Source organism: Oncorhynchus mykiss, chromosome 16 (assembly GCF_057628025.1).
Source record: "Oncorhynchus mykiss isolate SJ-2025 chromosome 16, ASM5762802v1, whole genome shotgun sequence".
NCBI classification, from domain to species: Eukaryota; Metazoa; Chordata; class Actinopteri; order Salmoniformes; family Salmonidae; genus Oncorhynchus; species Oncorhynchus mykiss.
The window spans coordinates 66798548-66817041 of record NC_143037.1 but is presented as its reverse complement, the minus strand read 5'-3'; the positions used below and the strand labels follow the sequence as shown (position 1 = coordinate 66817041).

General features: G+C 46.3%; 2 protein-coding genes across 6 annotated transcripts in view; one reads left to right on the top strand and one right to left on the bottom strand.

Annotated features, from left to right (window-relative positions):
• The window catches only part of plcg1 (phospholipase C, gamma 1), a 34884-nt gene extending 32502 nt beyond the window's left edge, over nucleotides 1-2382 (top strand). For all 4 annotated transcript variants that reach the window (XM_036947538.2, XM_090203759.1, XM_036947537.2 and 1 more), the window contains exon 33: nucleotides 7-2382. In XM_036947538.2, coding sequence (XP_036803433.1) covers nucleotides 7-49 — 43 coding nt within the window. In that variant the 3' untranslated portion in view covers nucleotides 50-2382. The remainder of the gene's footprint in view (nucleotides 1-6) is intronic.
• Nucleotides 2383-2580: 198 nt separating this feature from the next.
• On the bottom strand, nucleotides 2581-16596 carry zhx3b (zinc fingers and homeoboxes 3b). 2 transcript variants are annotated; one of them, XM_021566916.3, is made up of 7 exons: nucleotides 16280-16596; nucleotides 9349-10308; nucleotides 9041-9157; nucleotides 5327-7066; nucleotides 4301-5125; nucleotides 3607-3877; nucleotides 2581-3495 (listed from the first exon to the last, which is right to left on the bottom strand). In XM_021566916.3, the coding sequence occupies exons 2-7, from the start codon at nucleotides 10135-10137 to the stop codon at nucleotides 3485-3487; spliced, it is 3753 nt and encodes a 1250-aa protein (XP_021422591.3). In that variant the 5' UTR covers nucleotides 10138-10308; nucleotides 16280-16596; the 3' UTR covers nucleotides 2581-3484. The 2 variants fall into 2 exon arrangements, with proteins under 2 accessions (XP_021422591.3, XP_021422592.3); XM_021566917.3 differs by having other exon boundaries at nucleotides 3691-3877.
• Between the last annotated feature and the right edge of the window lie 1898 nt (nucleotides 16597-18494).

The window sequence follows — 18494 nt, the reverse complement described above, 5'->3', positions numbered from 1 at the left end:
CCTCAGGATGATGCGCAGGACCAGAGTGGGCGGAGAGAACCGCGTTTAGGCCGGACCAATCAGGGCGCATTCCAACCACCCCAGCTCCTCCCCGTACCGATGATGTCACTGACTGCTGTGAACACTGTTTCTATGGAAACGCCCACCACCGCTTTGGCCTACATTTCAGGCAGCTCTCCCTTGCTCTGTTCTCTTTCTCTCCTCTGTGTCCCCCTCCTGGAGTGAGTGTGAGGTGGAGGGGGCGGGAAGGGAGAGAGAAGACAAGGATGACAAGAAAAAAATGATACGTGAAGTTTCAGCCCTCGGCTAAGATGTCGGGAGATGGGGAATTTTGGCGTGCTCGACTCGAGCGCAAAGGTTTGCGAGGGAAAGAAGAATGGAAGAGGGAGGGATGAGATGAGGGAGGGAGCTGTGAAGGTGTCAGTTTGAAACTGTTTTCCACGTTAGGTTATTATTTTTCTCTTCTCTCTGGCGTATATGAGTATATATATTTATTCCTGCTGTGCTGTTGGCCAGACGACGGCAGCAGCCAACCTGCTCTTAAAGAGCTTCTGTCTCCATGTTTTTTTAATTATTTTTATTTAAACTTTTAAACATTCATGTGATTTCTTTTTTTAATGTGTAAAACATGAGGGCTCTCTGTAGAGTAACTCAAGCCTTTATATACACACATAGGCTTTTCTTATTTTGCCAAACTTGCATTCTGAAAACTACGGATCATTCCGTTGCCTGCCTTGTGATGTAAAAACAGTCACACTCTTACCACCTATATACTATACAATCTGGAAAGCTGAAGTGTTACAGATCCCATGATAGAAATGTAAAGGTATTTGAGCCGACAAATGCAGCAGTGACAGTGAAAGCAGTCTGTGCTAACGTGGGAACATTGTCTTTAAATTCCAATCACGCTGTAGAACTGAACTTCGGCAGTGTGTCTTGAATAGAGCCAAAATTACCCCCCCCCCCCCCCCCCCCCAATATAGAACTTTATCAAAAGTGCTACCCTATTTGGAGATTAGCATGGCATTATTTTCCTTTTTTAGGATGCCATACTGCATTGTAGAGTGCTGGAACTGGGCTAGCCTGTCTGTCCCTGAAAGCAATGCTGTGAGTTCAAATGCTAGTGATGAAGTCACATCCTTAATGTTTTATCTCTGTTTCAATGTGGATATATGGTGGAGGGAGGAGAGACAGGGTGTTGTATTCAGTTCTGCCCACACGTTTACAAGACGGGCTTGGTATTAGCAGACATTCCGGTGTTTTTGTTTTTAAATAATGTTTTACTGTAGCAAGTGTCTACAGTTTCTGCTCTGGACTTCATTACATTTCCACTTGGAATGAAAGGCATTAGTTATCTTTGTTTACCTATGTGTTAAAGTTGTCTAAATTGTAGACTGTCATTCCTCTTAAATGTACCGTCTTAACTGGTTTTGAGGGGCTTGCATGTAGATAATCTTAGAGTAGAGCGCGCTAGGAAGTCGACTAACCTAATTAAGTGCAGTATTGCTGGCCGAGAAGGACCTAACTGAAATCCTATATACGGTATCGATTGAAAGGCTATTCTTAAATGTTTGTGTAGGTCGGTGGTTCTTGTATGCATATTATCCAGCTGAGGGGATGTTTGTCTTTTCCATTGCGGCATTCCAGAGATTCCAGATGCTCCCAAAGATTCTTTCAGTACTGCTGATTGATAGACTTCTGTATTAGACTTGCAGACATGAAGGGGTTAAATCACTGGTCTATAGTGACATGACTCAGCCTGCAGGGGTCATAACAGCACATTTATGTATATCGGTGTTGTTCCTGAAAGCTCAATTGATCATTCCTGACTGACAAACGCCCCCAGTCGGTGGTTTAATGGAAGTTGCTCTCAGCAACCAATCTAAGGTCATGCACTTTTGTGCTTACCCCCACAATAGTTTAGGCTGGGAGTAGGGGACGCCGGAGTGATTTCACTTGATATGCAATGCCCCTCTTGAGCAGACCATACTCTAAAACCAGTATTTAGAATGTTATGCCATGGAGGGAAACTCCTTTTGAAGCCATATGGAACATGGGGGTTGGAACTGAATATTTAAGGGCTGACTCTTGCCACCTTTTGTTTTGCAGCCATTGTCAAACTTTCATGGTAAGGTTGGGGGAGTGTGTGCTTTCTTCCATGGGCCTCGATGTACACGACTATATATCTACATTTGTTCTTTCAGAAATCCTGTTGTCATGTTTCTTTTGATCTAGACACATCAATTGTGACTGATGGTCTCATTTACAAACCAAGCCTTTCTGTATTGTGCCTAAGCTATGGAGAAAACGTATTCCTTTTCATTTTGCCTTTCATATGCAACATATTCAAGCCTGAGAATTAAAGTACTTAATCAACTATGATTGGCCTGATCTTGTTCTTGTTTGATAATGCATCAACAGACCTATGAATAAAAACTCAGTGTAGTGCACATTCACATCAAGTAACTGTAGGCCTACAGTTTACTTAAAGTTAATAATTGAGCCATTACTACAAACCTTCTGATCCACACAAACGTCAACCTCAATCATTGACTTTGAAAATAAGTGACAGGAAACCAATTTGTTACATTGTTTATTCTGCAAATATCTGTAAAAAGTATACAACAGGCCTAAGTATGTTGGAACTTTTACAGTCAGTCAAGATGTTACAGTTTAAGAAAAAGATCCATGACATACAGAACAGAAGCACTTGATGTTAAAACAAGGACACATCTAATATTCACCTCAAGTCTCCTTTAAAAAAAAAAAACCTGTGCAATTTCTCCTACCCCAGTACCAAAAACCTCTTGTATATAGTCAGTCTCTTCCCCTCCCTCACACCAGTGATCCTCCCACTGGAGGATTGGATTGGTCGACATCTGTTCAGTCAGATTTAGATTGATTTTATTTTTAAACACCTCACGTCTGCTGGAGTCAAAATCCCAACCACACCTCTCCCCTTTTCTCCTCTCCCTCCATTTGCAGGAGAGGATGGGGGAGAGAAACACCCCCCTTCCTCAGCAAATCCTGCACTTGAGTCTCAACTGGAACTTGTTTTGAAGAAAATGGCAGATTAGAGGATGTGGGGGTGTATGAAAAATGGAAAGCAGGCAGGAGGCCATCTTCAGCATAGCGGAGGGCTGGGGATTCAATGTCCATCCCCAGTAAAAGGGGTGGTTGTGTGGGTGGGGAGTTCAGGGTCCATTTCTAGTGATCCAGTTACAATCACATCTGCTGTCATGCACTCACAAGACCACCTGCATTGTCTCTCTGGGTTACCCCGAGACCAGGGTCTCCCAAACTCGGTCCTCGGGGGACTCCTGGGTGCACACGTTTTGGTTTTTTGCCCTAGCGCTACATAGCTGATGGAAACAACCAACTCGCCAAGCTTTGATTATTTGAATCAGCTGTGTAGTGCTAGGGCAAAAACCAAAACGTGCACTTGGGGAGGGGTTTGGGAAACCCCCATCTAGACAAAGGCCCCTCAGTCTGTTCCTGTGACAGAAAGGAAAAAAGAAATACAATAAATAAACCTGGTTTGTAGTGCTACTTTATGACAGTGTCACGTGCCAACATTCTGAATGCATATACGAAGAAAAACACTACCTTTCTCAGGATTCACAGCCTTGGGGTCCACGCTTCTCTCATCTTTCACTCCTCCACACACCGACTGTTCCATCTTCTCCTCACCTTGAACCGGCTCTGACGATCCTTCCACCATGGGTGCTGGGTTGTGTGTTATTCCCCCTGCCACGGGTGTCTCCTCTGTGGCTGCAACAGCACTGTCCTTCCCCTGCAGCAGTATAGGAGCCTGGGTAGAGAACCAGCGTCGTACCAGCTCTTCGGTCAGCCCACTAGCCTGGGCCAGCTCCAACACCTGGAGAGGACAGAGTCTTACTAATGACTACTGACAGGCAACATGATAGTATAGACACACTACATCCAGGTGCACAAATGCTATGTCATTTAATGATGATCATTTCTTGGTGTTACTACATGCAACTTGAACCAACTCAGTGGCCTTGTGGTTATAGTATCCTCCCTGAGTTTGGAAGTTCGATCCTCGGCAGAGTCATCCCAAAGACTAAAAATGGGACCTGAGGAGTCTGCTTGGCACACAGCATTAAGGAGATAAATTGGGGCAAGGCCCTGCGATAGACTAGCATCCTGTCCAGGGTGATGTACTTGTGCCTCAAGCTACAGAAACAGGATCCTCTCCTATGAGCAGCTCGTGCAAGGGTACTTCAGAATATGAAGATTAAAAGAAAAACTATTTATCCCAGATAATTTATAGTCCTACCTGTTCTTCCTCCAGACTCCCGTGGGCCTCCAGATGGGCCTTGAGCATCTGAGTGTCTCCCCTCTGGAAGTCCTCCTTCAGGACCATAGTCTGGTAGGCCTCCAGCCACTTAAGCTGGCCGTTCTTCTGCACGTAGCGACAGTCCCCAAACCAACGCACTACCTCAGGCCTGGGCAGCCCTGTGGAAGAGATCAGCTCGTCATACTGGGCTGCGCTGGGCCACTGGGTCCGGACAAACACCTGCTTCAGGAGGTGGAGCTGCTCTAACGTCTTCTTACCCCGGATAGGGGAGGGTTTGGGGGACGCGGAGGGCTTGAGGGCAGGGGTGGAAGATGGTGCTGTAGAGGGGGAGGGTTTAGGTGATGGAGATGGCTTTGGGGTTAGACTTGGAATTGTGGATGGAGCAGGGGTAAGGGTGGGGGTTGATGTTGGGTCTGTGGAGGGAGACAGGTTAGGCATGGTGGGGCTGTCTGCATGCCCTCCCTCAGACTCCAGTTTGCCATCTGACTCAGTCACTTTGAGCATCTTCAAGTTGATCTTAATGGGGTTCACCTTCAGCTCGGAGCCTGAACCATCCTCCTCTTTCTTCACCCCGACATCATCCTTACTCTTAACTCCCTCCTCCCCTCCCCCTGCTTCCATCTCATCCGCTTGCTCCGCCCTCTCCAACTCCTCTTTCTTCTTCTCAGCAGCGACTCTCTTCCTGCGTTCAGCGAACCAGCCGTGGATCTCTCTACGGGTCATTTTGGTCTCGGCCCGGAGGCGGTCCACCTCCTCTCCAGGTGGGTCAGGGTCCTGGCTGAAGCTGGCCTCTAGCGCCCTCACCTAGTGGGGTAGAGAAGAGATTAGTGTAGGGTAGACGAGCATAGGTTTCTCCTGTCCCAGTGAGCAATTTGATTGGCAGTAAATAGACACTAGGGATAAGGGATACTTCAACTATAATAACATTTTTAAAAAATGATCATCTTATGGGGGAAAAATGAGGCTGTGTGCAAAGTCAATCATCACAGTCACACCACCACTCACCTGCTGAGGGTCCCTCTCTTTGTAGCGGATGGCTGTGAAGTCTGGGGAGGGGGGTCTGGGTGGCCGTCTGGACGGGGTGGTGGGGGAGGTGGGTGTCTGTGAGGGAGGGGGGCTGAGGGCTGCCAACCCCTGCTGGGAGGTTTTAGTATTCTCACTGGGAGTGGCAGTGTCCGAGAGGTCCATGGGGGTAGCACTGTTACCACGGGGCGTCCCGGGTGTGGTCGTTGCGCTAGCTGACCCGGGTGTGGTCGTTGCGCTAGCACCCCCCTGACCGCCCGTGCTCGAACGCCCCCCCTTGAGGTTGCGGAAGTGGTAGCGGCGGTCACTGAACCACTTACGGACCTCGCGCACGGTCAGGCTGGTGAAGGAGATGAGACGGTCCACCTCTTCCTGGTTGGGGAACTGGTTGTTGGTGAAGCTCTCTTTGAGCGCACTCAGTTGCTCCACGGTCTTCTTGCTCTTGTAGAAGCCGGGGTCCAGGAAGGTGTTGGGGAGCGTTCTGGAGCTGGGGGTTCCACTGGCGTCTGTGCTCCCGCTCTGCGCCGGAGAAGATGAGGAGGAAGGTTTGGTGGAGGGGGAAGATGCTGCCTCTGTTTTGGTGGAGGTGGGGTTACTGGTGGTGGTGGGGTTACTGGTGGTGGTGGCAGTAGGGGTAGTTGTGGCTGTGGGGCCACTGGTTGTGGTGATTGTTTTCTTGTTGCTCAAGCTGCTGCTGTTAGTATCTTTGCTGCTGTTGGGTTTGTTGTCCATGGTGCTTTTAATATCAGCGGTTACTTGACTTTCACTTATCATTTTAGCAATAGTACTGCTGCTGTTGCACCTACTGTCAGTGCTGCTGCTTTTAACCATGCTGATAGCATTGCTGTTGCTTTTCCCACTGAGATTAGCAATAGCATGGTTGATTTTACCATTGGCATTGATGACTTTTCCATTGCTATAAATGCTGTTCCCCCTGTTGTTGCCAAAGCTAAGGTTAATAACACTAGCATGGCTGCTGAAACTACTGCTATTGTAACTACTACGGCTACTACTGATGTTACTACTAGTACTCCCTCCACCATTACTAGTACTACTAATACTACTCCCTGCACCATTTCTACTATTACTAGTACTACTGATACTACTAGTACTCCCTCCACTATTACTACTACGGCTACTGATGATGATGTTTCCAATACTACTGCTCTCCACCACCATGCTGATCCCCTTATCGGCCACTAGGGCGGCAGCAGGCCGGGCCTGCATCATAGGGCGGGCTGCAGCCTGGTGCTTGGGTGTTACCGCCAGGGCCATGGGGGCACTGTTGACCTGGATGCTGTTGGCCATCATGGGCTGGGTGACAATCACCCCTCCCTGACCCACCAGAGAGCCCTGGAGGATGTGAGGGATCCCTGTAGGCCCCAGAGAGGCAGGCAGGACCCTGATGGTGTGCTGGGCTGGACTGTGGTGGGTCTGGCTCAATGGCTGGTACTGGGTGCTAGGGGGAGCTGTCTGTATGATGGTGTTGAACATCTTCTTCCTGGCCTCCTCTATCTCCTCTGGAGACCAGCTGATGCCCTGCTTCAGTCTCTGGGCGGTGAACCAGATGTTGATCTGCTCCTCTGGGAACTTGGTGACCACGGTGAGGTAGCAGAGCTCTGCCTTGGTGGGATAGGGGAACTTACTGAAGGACGTCTTGAGGAAGGAGGAAGAGTCCATAGAGGCGCTGTAGGTTGGGATGCTGCTCAGAGGGATCATCACCTGCACCACAGAAGGTAGAATATATATTTCATGTAGTACCAACATTGGAATTACATTGAATTTACACTACTTCACATGAACTAGGAGAAGATTTACACTACTTCACATAAACTAGGAGAAGATTTACACTACTTCACATGAACTAGGAGAAGATTTACACTACTTCACATGAACTAGGAGAAGATGTACACTACTTCACATAAACTAGGAGAAGATGTACACTACTTCACATAAACTAGGAGAAGATTTACACTACTTCACATAAACTAGGAGAAGATTTACACTACTTCACATGAACTAGGAGAAGATTTACACTACTTCACATGAACTAGGAGAAGATTTACACTACTTCACATAAACTAGGAGAAGATTTACACTACTTCACATGAACTAGGAGAAGATTTACACTACTTCACATAAACTAGGAGAAGATTTACACTACTTCACATGAACTAGGAGAAGATTTACACTACTTCACATAAACTAGGAGAAGATTTACACTACTTCACATGAACTAGGAGAAGATTTACACTACTTCACATGAACTAGGAGAAGATTTACACTACTTCACATAAACTAGGAGAAGATTTACACTACTTCACATGAACTAGGAGAAGATTTACACTACTTCACATGAACTAGGAGAAGATTTACACTACTTCACATAAACTAGGAGAAGATTTACACTACTTCACATGAACTAGGAGAAGATTTACACTACTTCACATAAACTAGGAGAAGATTTACACTACTTCACATGAACTAGGAGAAGATTTACACTACTTCACATGAACTAGGAGAAGATTTACACTACTTCACATGAACTAGGAGAAGATTTACACTACTTCACATAAACTAGGAGAAGATTTACACTACTTCACATAAACTAGGAGAAGATTTACACTACTTCACATGAACTAGGAGAAGATTTACACTACTTCACATAAACTAGGAGAAGATTTACACTACTTCACATGAACTAGGAGAAGATTTACACTACTTCACATGAACTAGGAGAAGATTTACACTACTTCACATGAACTAGGAGAAGATTTACACTACTTCACATAAACTAGGAGAAGATTTACACTACTTCACATAAACTAGGAGAAGATTTACACTACTTCACATAAACTAGGAGAAGATTTACACTACTTCACATGAACTAGGAGAAGATTTACACTACTTCACATGAACTAGGAGAAGATTTACACTACTTCACATGAACTAGGAGAAGATTTACACTACTTCACATAAACTAGGAGAAGATTTACACTACTTCACATAAACTAGGAGAAGATTTACACTACTTCACATGAACTAGGAGAAGATTTACACTACTTCACATAAACTAGGAGAAGATTTACACTACTTCACATAAACTAGGAGAAGATTTACACTACTTCACATGAACTAGGAGAAGATTTACACTACTTCACATAAACTAGGAGAAGATTTACACTACTTCACATAAACTAGGAGAAGATTTACACTACTTCACATAAACTAGGAGAAGATTTACACTACTTCACATAAACTAGGAGAAGATTTACACTACTTCACATAAACTAGGAGAAGATTTACACTACTTCACATGAACTAGGAGAAGATTTACACTACTTCACATAAACTAGGAGAAGATTTACACTACTTCACATGAACTAGGAGAAGATTTACACTACTTCACATAAACTAGGAGAAGATTTACACTACTTCACATAAACTAGGAGAAGATTTACACTACTTCACATAAACTAGGAGAAGATTTACACTGACAGCTCAAAGAGCACTGAAACCCATGTATTTCCATGGTAAATACCATGTAATAATGTGTACATACACTAACTACACTTGAACTGCCTAGCACATCTTCATAAAGCTGGATTGACACTAGTCAATCACCAGACACAAATTGGTAGGTTAAGAGCTGCAGGCCTCTTGGTAAAATGACAGGAAGTAAATCAATGTTTGTACCTTGGGCATGTTCTTGGAGGAGGTGGATGAGGAGGACGTGGAGGAGGAGAGAGCAGCGGACACTGTAATGGGAGCTGTCTGATGGTAGACGTTCCTGTTCTGGACCACTGACACCACCTGGTTCAGAGAATAGAAAAAAAACAAATGTTATTGTCCACTGTCTGATATGAAATGCATTCAACTCCCCGAGGAAACTTGTACACATTCTGGCAATGTAATTCAATGAAGTTAATTGAGCACCAATTGTAATTTGCCGTAGTGGACTGACCAAGACTTGAAACACAGAAAAGATGAAATGCACAAAGTACCTGTGTGATGGCAGTTTTGAGCATGGGCAGAGTCCCCGAGCCGTTCACTATCTGGATAGCAGAGGGGAGCGTGACCTTGGTGGCTGTCCCGTTGTGCACTATGGTTGGAACGTGGGTAACCGTCACTGTGGGGGTCTCTTTTCTCTCCATCTCCTTGGACTTAGAGATGGGGAGGGGGTCTGAGGAGGGTTCATCAGGAGAGGAATGGGACACCACAAACCTCTTGGACTCTGACTTCCCTTTCATCATCCTCATGATGGGGGTCTTTGTGATGGTGATCTCGGTGTCCCTCCCGGCCTCTGACCCTGTCACCAGACTCTGCTCCACCACCACCCTCCTGTCCCTCCTCCTCAGCTGCAGGGTGGTGCACACTGTGCTGGGGTGGACCTGGGCATTGTGCAGGGCCAAGCCCTCAAACTTGGCCGCTGACACCCCACAGTCCACGCACTGGAAGCTGGGGTCAGCTCTGAAGTCCGGGTGGCCACTGTAGACGTGGTCCAGGAACAGGTTTAGGTCCTGGGTCTCAAAGTTACACGGCCTGCAAGTGTAGGTGCCACACCCATCTTTGACATCATTGCCCCCCTCAGGCCTGGAGGATTTGCCTGGGGATTGCTCCCGGGGGCTCTGCCCGTTACCGCTCGCACCCATAGAGGGGTAGCCCTGTTCCCGGGCCTGTCGGAGGAGGGAGAGAGGGTCTGACAGGAATGAGTCCTGCTCCAGCTCCTCCCGGAGGTGCATGGTCTTATGGGGGATCATGCAGGGTATGGTGGATTTCCTCTTGCTGGCCATGGTTGGAGCGGATGGTATGGGGAAGGGAGGGGGGGTTGTGGTAGCCGGCCAAGGAGTACAGCAGTCAGCTTGTAGTTCAGTTGGGGCCCTGACTATGGACCAGCCATGGGGAGGGGAGTATGGGGAAACATGACCATGAGTTGGGTTTGCTCACGTCTCAGTGTGTTTGCGCTGAAAACAAGATGGAGAGAAAAAACAAACATAATTAAGCTTCAAGTCATCATTATGAAACTATACTGTATACTATACACATACTGTAAGAGGTCAATCATTGTTATACTGAGTCCCAGAAGAATATTACACTACGTAATGAAATTCATTTGATACAGACAAAGGAAAGGCCAACATGCTCTGATATGAAATGTGGTTTAAAGACGTCTTGAATTTTGGTACAATGTTCTATCATTTTCAGTGTTGTGTCTTTGTCAATAAATACAGTCTGCTCCTTTAAAAACTCAACTCACAAGCCAAGTAACTCAAGGCTGTGTTTTATTGGCCTATATTGGGTGTTTCTCTCGGCTCCCCTCCTAGTGTCTCACTCTTCTGTAAAAAACGTTTTTTTAGAGAGCTATCCCAGGCCACCCCCTCTCCTCCACGCCTTTAACTTCCCCAGCTTCATACACAGTACACCCTCAGAGGGAACACAACCCACTCTGGACAGACGCAGCACAGCGCATGACAGATCCACACTCATAGGCTGGCCAAACAATTCACACCACCAAAGAAAACATTAGTGAATATTTTCAAATCTGTAGCGGGACATTCACTCCACAGGATTTTGGTAGCCTTCATTTGGGGAAAGGTGGGATTCGTATTAGGCGGGCCAATGGCACACACAGATTCAATCTCTACACTATCCAGACTTTTCCTATGTTATAACTACCCTCCCCAACAACAACAAAATGGCGTAGCTTCCTGTTAGGTGTGCGACTTCTCCCTTCCTTCCCCTCACTTCCTCCCTCCCAAGATGCATTGGTGAAATACTGGAGGACAGCTCTAGGGCAATTACTCCCAACGGCACCACACACACACTACCAGTCCTTCAACCCAAAGCCTCCTCCATGAACACAATGAATCCCCCTACCTTATAAGGAGCTTACACACCTCTGTCTCTCACCTCTGCCACATGGCAGACATGTCCACTGTGCAAATTAGGTCAGCGTCATCTTACGCCCTAATCCAAGTTCCCTGCATCCACACACAGGGTGGAGCAGAAACCATAGTAAGATGAAGTGGGCCCTACACACTGGTCTAAGACCTGTTGTGTTTCCCTCCTGATGGCGCCGAAGAGCAACGTGTTATTTTCTAGTCCCAACTGACTGGACCCAAACTGCCGACCAAAGTTCCAGTGAGCCTCTGAGCTATGGACTAAATGGTGTAGGGGTGTAGAGTTTCAAATCTCTTAAAGGTGCAGTGGCTTTTGGAGGACTGAGGTGGCGGATGTTTTGCGAATAGGACATGGTGTTTAAATGGAGTTATGGAGAAAAAGTTTGGCGTAACTTACTAATCAGCGCGTCTGTATAGATTCTATCAATGGGGGAGTCTTGTTCAATAAAGAGAGTGGGTCATGTGTTGAAAATACACAATCACTGAAGACGATATTGCAAATGCCAATCTGAAAACAATGTTTAATCTTTTGTTGCTACCGTGAGTCTTCTATATTACGCAGCAAGCCAATGACCAGTCCCTTCCGTAACATATTCACCAACAGCAATATCTTATGTTTGTTATGCCTCAAACTTTGTGTTAACTGTAAACCGGATTGAAAAGACTTTCCGGTCTTCTCCAAAGCATCATACTTTTCCTCTACACTGGTGTCTGGTGTACGAGTGGTTAACAGGCAGAGCAGGCCTTTGCCACTGTGGGGGGAACGCGATCCCCCCCAGAGGGAGTAACTGCCCTCCGTTTTGGCTATTCTGCCCCCCTCCCTCTCTCTCTCTCTTCAACCCGCCACTCCCTCTCCCCTGCCATTCAGTTCTGCATCAGGGGGCACAGCTTTGCCAAGGCGGCCAAGTCACATGACCAACACAAAGGCTTGTGGGGGGGTGGGCAGGCCCTGCCATCCATCACGTGGGCCTGATGGTGAGAGAGGGGGGGAAAGAGGTTGGTGGGGGATGGGCAGAAGGGTTGGGGTGAGAGTGGAGAAGCGAGGGGGGGGGGGGGGGGGTGTTAACGGTCTCGGAGGAAGCAGTTAGGTGTTTCAGCCAGGAATTTTCTGCCCCAATACCACCCCCCCATCCACCCAACCCCCGCTCTCTTGCTCCCTCTGCCTCTCTTCGCACTACAATCACATCAAGTCATTTCTCCTCCCCCTCCTCGGCTGCGAAGACTGGAATGTTCCGCTGCAAGCTCGTCAGCCAGTGGACACAACCTGAGAGTTGGGCTGCAGTGTGTCTGCACATGTGTTTTTCTGAATGTGCATGATATGTGCGTGTGTGTGCCTTTGTGCCGAGTACCACACACCAGCCCCCGACTGGCTACAACGAGCAGTTAAAAGACACAAGATCACAAACTGTGTGTGTAACCCCCCATTAACACCTTGGAGCACCACCGTTAGGTTAACTTGACTACTGTAGGCTCACACAACAACACACACCTGGGAGGAGAGCTTATTCTCCAGGTAGACTTTTGTTAAGCAGTATTTACACCAAGTATGTCCAAGAGGAACATTTCACAGAGATTACATGAACAAAGAACCTGCTTCACAGGAATTGAATAGATACACGTATCAGTACAACACTGGTGAACCTCTCCTCTCGATCTCAGCAGATCTCAGACAAGCCCTGTTGACTTAATATGGGAGATCCGCTGAAAACTAAAATATGGGTCAGAAATGTTTTTCCATGAGCACAGCAAGACTTACCATGAAGCTTGATTGTGTGTCAGTGTGGGTGCTTGCGTGCGCACATCAGTGTGCCTGTGTGTGAGCATGCGGGGTATGTGTGAGCACGGGGGAGTGTGCTTGTCTGCATGCCTGTGCGTGAGGCTTGTTTACCGAGGCAGTAGGGCAGCCATTTTCCCACACGACACAGGCGGACAATACTCACTGTGACCCACAGACAGAATGTGTTTATTGTCCTGACACTCAAATAATCTATCAGAGGTAGAGCGCTCAAACTCACATGCCCACCCGTCGCTCTATCATACCCTGGACTTGCTTCTATACTCTCAGTGTATAGGCCAATATTAGGCCCCCACACACTAGAGACCAACGCTCCAAATATTCTATGAGCGTAGCCGGCCGGGTGCGTACGCCATCCCAGCCAGCATGACATCCCTGACTATGGCTCCCGTCCCTCATCCCTGCTGTATGCCTGTCTGTCCACGTGACAGTATCCATCTGTCTGTCCTCTCTGTGTCAGAGAGACTCTCCCATATCCCCTAGCCGCCCCATGTTTGCCTGCCTCCTCACCACCTCCCCCTTCTTCCTCTCTCCCCCTTTTTATGTCCCCTCTTTCTCTCTGACCCAATCCCTTTCTGAATAAGTTCGGCCAAGAGACAGGTCGGCAGTGCCACTGGTATGCTACTGTCCCCATGGCAACTGCCCCCCCCCCCCCCGTTCCCTCCCACTCTCGTCATTTCACTCACTCGTGCATCCACCCACAAGCTCACACACAAACAAACACACCTCAAATGCCTTCCAGGTCCTGGCTCTAGTGGGCTTGTTTTTTCCACACACTCCTGTGAGTGGTGACTGGAGAGTCCATGCCCTGCTCCTATTTCAGTGCCTCACTCACGCGGTGTGCATGTCTTCTAGGTGTGGTCGCCCTCGCCAGCGCACGCTATTGGCTGGGGCGAATGGCGTCCTTTCCTTTCCTGCTCACACTCTGTACAGACAGACGCCTGGGTCACTGCCCACCGTTACTGAGAGACAAGCTGGGAGCACTGCGGACAGTTCTCTTTGTTGTTTCCCTGAGATCCTCTACCTCTTTAAAATATCCATACTCCCACCATACTACCCCTACAGTTACCCTTCTACATCCTCCTCAGCTCCCTCTAAACCAGGAGTATGTGGTAGTAATCTCTCCTTCCATCACCACCTCCTCCTCCTTTTCCTCCTCTGGCACCACAGCAGAGGCTTGCGTATGTTTGTCTCTGAGGTTTCCCTTCATTCTGGCTGTATCATTTGTTCTTCACTTTTGGCAACAGAAACAAAACCCTAATGACACTGTCTCTACACATTGTCACAGTTCAGCTGCTGCTGAATCCCAATTGGGCTGTGTTCAAGTCAGGGAGCGCAAACGGCTGCAAAAAGGTTGCGAAAGCCTGCGTTGCTGTGGCCACTGGCAGTGCAGGCTTTAATGCTGGATTGTTAAGAGGGTAGGGAGAGAAAAATGGCGGAGCACCACCATGCTCTGTGCTGGCCAACCTAAAATGGCTGACATCACAGGCTGTTAGCCAGGCAGTGCTCTGCCGGTTACTGTTGACCTAAACCTGCTGGCTCTGGACACAGGCACACACACGCTCTCTTCCTCTCCTTTCTCCTCTCACTTCCAATCCTCTCCTCCTATAGAAAAAGGGGTCTTACAGCAGACAGCCTTAGTGGGGTTTTGTGGAGAATAAAAGTTGAACAGTGGATAAACGAACGCAGGCCAAAACAGAAAATAGTCCAAGTTTAATTTGAAAAATGAGGATGGGCAAGAAAATGTTTAACTGCTACCCTTGCCAGACATGTTGAAGAAATACAGGCAAATAGTTGTATGTTTTTATTTATAAACAAATAAGGGTTTGTTTAAACTACCACGTGCATGCATCAGCTAAATTATTCTGTATGGCCTACATCTCACAATAACAATGGAGCAATTGGGGACACTTTTCAAATCTGATGGTAACAGAGTCAGTTATTATAATCATTATAATGCAACCTATGCTATATTGAATTACTGTCCATATACAATCAAGCCTTTGTGCCAACACCAGGCCTGGCAGACTGTGCCACAAAGAGAGAAAGGGAGGGTGTGTGTGTGTGCGCGTGCGTGATCAGGGAGATAGGCACACCACCATGACCTCAGGCAATCAATTCAACACAAAAAACAGTTGCTGACTAAATGCACATGCACCAACAAACCATTAATAAATAATTTAATGAATCACATCTGAAACACTGAACCCACCCCTTCAAATCATAAATGACTAGTCTACCTGGTATGTCAGGGGTGAAAACTGTGACATGGCTGATGAATAGATAGCTGGATTAGAGTTAGAGCTCTATGGCTGTTTTATCATGTGGACATCAGACACACATTAGCCTTTTGGGAACAGCGTTGAACTAATATGTGCCATGCACAGAGAGCATGGCAATGTTGACATGTGGTGGGAGTAACCTAAACAGCTACTGCTGCTGCGTGCATACATTCATATAGCCTAGGCTAGCAGACATACACAGTACATTAGTCGAGATATGAATGTAAATATGAAGAGACAGAATCGTGAAAACTATATTCTGAAAACATTTATCATCCAAATACATTTGAAAACTATGCAGACAATTTCTGTAATATCTAGAATGGGAAAAATATAGTATATTTAGTCTTCTACTACAATAATTGTAGATAACAAATTGCATAACAGCGTACTAAACTGCGATGGTCAAACGATTTTATGACATCTAGATATCTTGAAGTTAAACTTTCATAGCCCATCTTCCTCAAAATCGTGCACGAGGATGCAATATGATGGACTGATTACAATAAAACCATATTCTACATAACCCATAACGCCTAGAGTGCGTCAACGTAAAGCAAGTTGTTATGATAACTAACTACATTAGTGAACTGGGAAAACTGTGATTAATTAAAATTGGGAGAGTGATTTTTAAGAGGAAAGCCTGTAAATTACATCTCGTCATTGAGACAGTCAGGAAAATTAATTGCTACATTGTAACAAAACTGGCGCGTGTTGTTCTTCCGCTCAATTGCGGAGTGAGCGATAAGTTAATAGGCTGGCTACATACATCTTTGTAATATTGTAACCAATTCAGAACAGGGGAAGAGACAAGCCTCCAAAAACTACTCGCCCCTTGCTGTCGCCATTTTATGCGAGCGACATGCAGCTGGCTAACATTAGCACCATAAAGGTAACGCTCGCACAACTTTGAAAAGGTAAAAACTCGTTTTTAAGAGTAAATTCACAGAAACCTTACCTTATTTGATAGAGGTGGAGTTCAGATTGTGGAAAAAGTCAAAAAAATAAACGTAAGCATATGTAACAAAATAAATAAATAATGTGAGATTTGGGGCTTTGTTGATGCCAACTTAGGTAGGGTGGTACCCCTCTCTTCCTCGAATGGTGATAAACGTGATACTGGCCACTTGGGCTAGTGACACAATGGCCCCCGTCGTTCTTGTTTATTTCGAATGGCTCTCACAGCTTCTGGAGGCGTGTGGAGAGGGAAATACGACGCACGTAGTCAGCATAGAGACAGGCACGTGGTACAAAACGTCACTACCGACCTCTAACACCTCAGATCGTCTTGAATTTAGAGAGAGAGAGAGAGAGAGAGAGGTTTCATAATAAAGAAAAGTGAACTTCACCCTTCAATATGGTAGTCTAAATTACTCATGTTAAAGGCTTTCCTTTCAGTTGGTATAGGCTAGTCTATACCTCTATGCCACAGGAGGTTGGTGGCACCTTAAATGGGGAGGACTGGCTCATGGTAATGGCTGGAGCGGTTTTGGTGGAATGGTATCAAATACATCAAACACGTGGTTTGATGCCATTCCATTTGCTCTGTTCCAGCCATTATTATGAGCCGTCCTCCCCTCAGCAGCCTCCACTGCTGTACTGAGTTAGGCCTAATGTGTTTTCATACCCTAGGTTTTTAGCCTAGGTACTTTTCTGTTATTATGTCTCATGAGGTGTGAATGCGAAACAGCTCTGATCATGCCACCACAGCCTCACGGTTATCGGACACATCAGACAATATTTCCAGTTGCACGTGAACTCATGCACACATCACTTTCAATGTGGCGGATGGGCTAGAAAATCTGTAGCACAGTAAGGTCCAGGTGATCAAATGGCTGATCATTTTTCTAGGGATGTATTTAAGCCCTACTTTACTTTATCAAGATTCTGCAAAGGAAAAGCACACAATCTCAGATTCCCTAGTGAATTGATTGAGACCGTTCATCCATGTTGTTCTTGTAACGAAGCCTTCAAGGCTTACACTCAACCTTAGAGACTATGACATTTGTAATCTGCCTCCTTCCTAGTCTTGACCTTTATGCACAGGTGGTACAGTGCTGTGTAGTGTTTTGTTCAGTTGGTTCACAAGTGGTACAGTGCTGTGTAGTGTTGTGCATCTGTAGTGTTGTGCAGCTGTTTCACGGGTGGTACAGTGCTGTGTAGTGTAGTGCAGGTGGTGTAGTGGAGTAACACGTTGCCTTAGACCGGCAGGACTCGAGTCTGCTCCCAGAGCCTGATGGTGGACTAACACAGTCTGAGTCTGTATTTACACATACCGCACAGGTTACATACTAGATCGGCTGCTGGGGTTCATGCAAAGACGTGGAGAACAAGAGTTTACTAATGGTAGCTCCTCTCACCAAACTTAATATCTAGGGTTAAGCTCAATGGGCTAACACAGGCTCAAGTCCTTCAAACAACCCAAGTTTGATACCAAATTGGTCACACTAGTTTCCCTCTAACGTTGTATTGTGCCCCACTACATCAGTGGTGGTTGTAGTAGGATGTCTGCAGTCTATGTAGCAGTTCACTTTGGAGGTTGGATGCAGAACTGTCTAAGGTATGTGAGGTCTGGACCTTTATGGCAAATATGTCTTTGCCCTGTAACCACAGACCAGTGGTGGAAAAAGTACCCAACTATCATACTTGAGTAACAGTAAAGATACCTTAATAGAAAATGACTCAAGTAAAAGTAAAAGTCACCCAGTAAAATTGTACTTGAGTAAATGTATACAAGTATTTGGTTTAAAATATACTTCAGTATCAAAATAATACTATAAATCATTTAAAACCAGATGGTACCATTTTCTGTTTTTTATTTTTTTATTTCCGGAAAGCCACGGGCACACTCCAACATTCAGACATGATTTACAAACAAAGCATGTGTGTTTAGTGAGTCTGCCAGATCAGAGGCAGTAGGGATGACCAGGGATGTTCTCTGTTTAGTGAGTCTGCCAGATCAGAGGCAGTAGGGATGACCAGGGATTTTCTCTGTTTAGTGAGTCTGCCAGATCAGAGGCAGTAGGGATGACCAGGGATGTCCTCTGTTTAGTGAGTCCTCCAGATCAGAGGCAGTAGGGATGACCAGGGATGTTCTCTGTTTAGTGAGTCCTCCAGATCAGAGGCAGTAGGGATGACCAGGGATGTTCTCTGTTTAGTGAGTCTGCCAGATC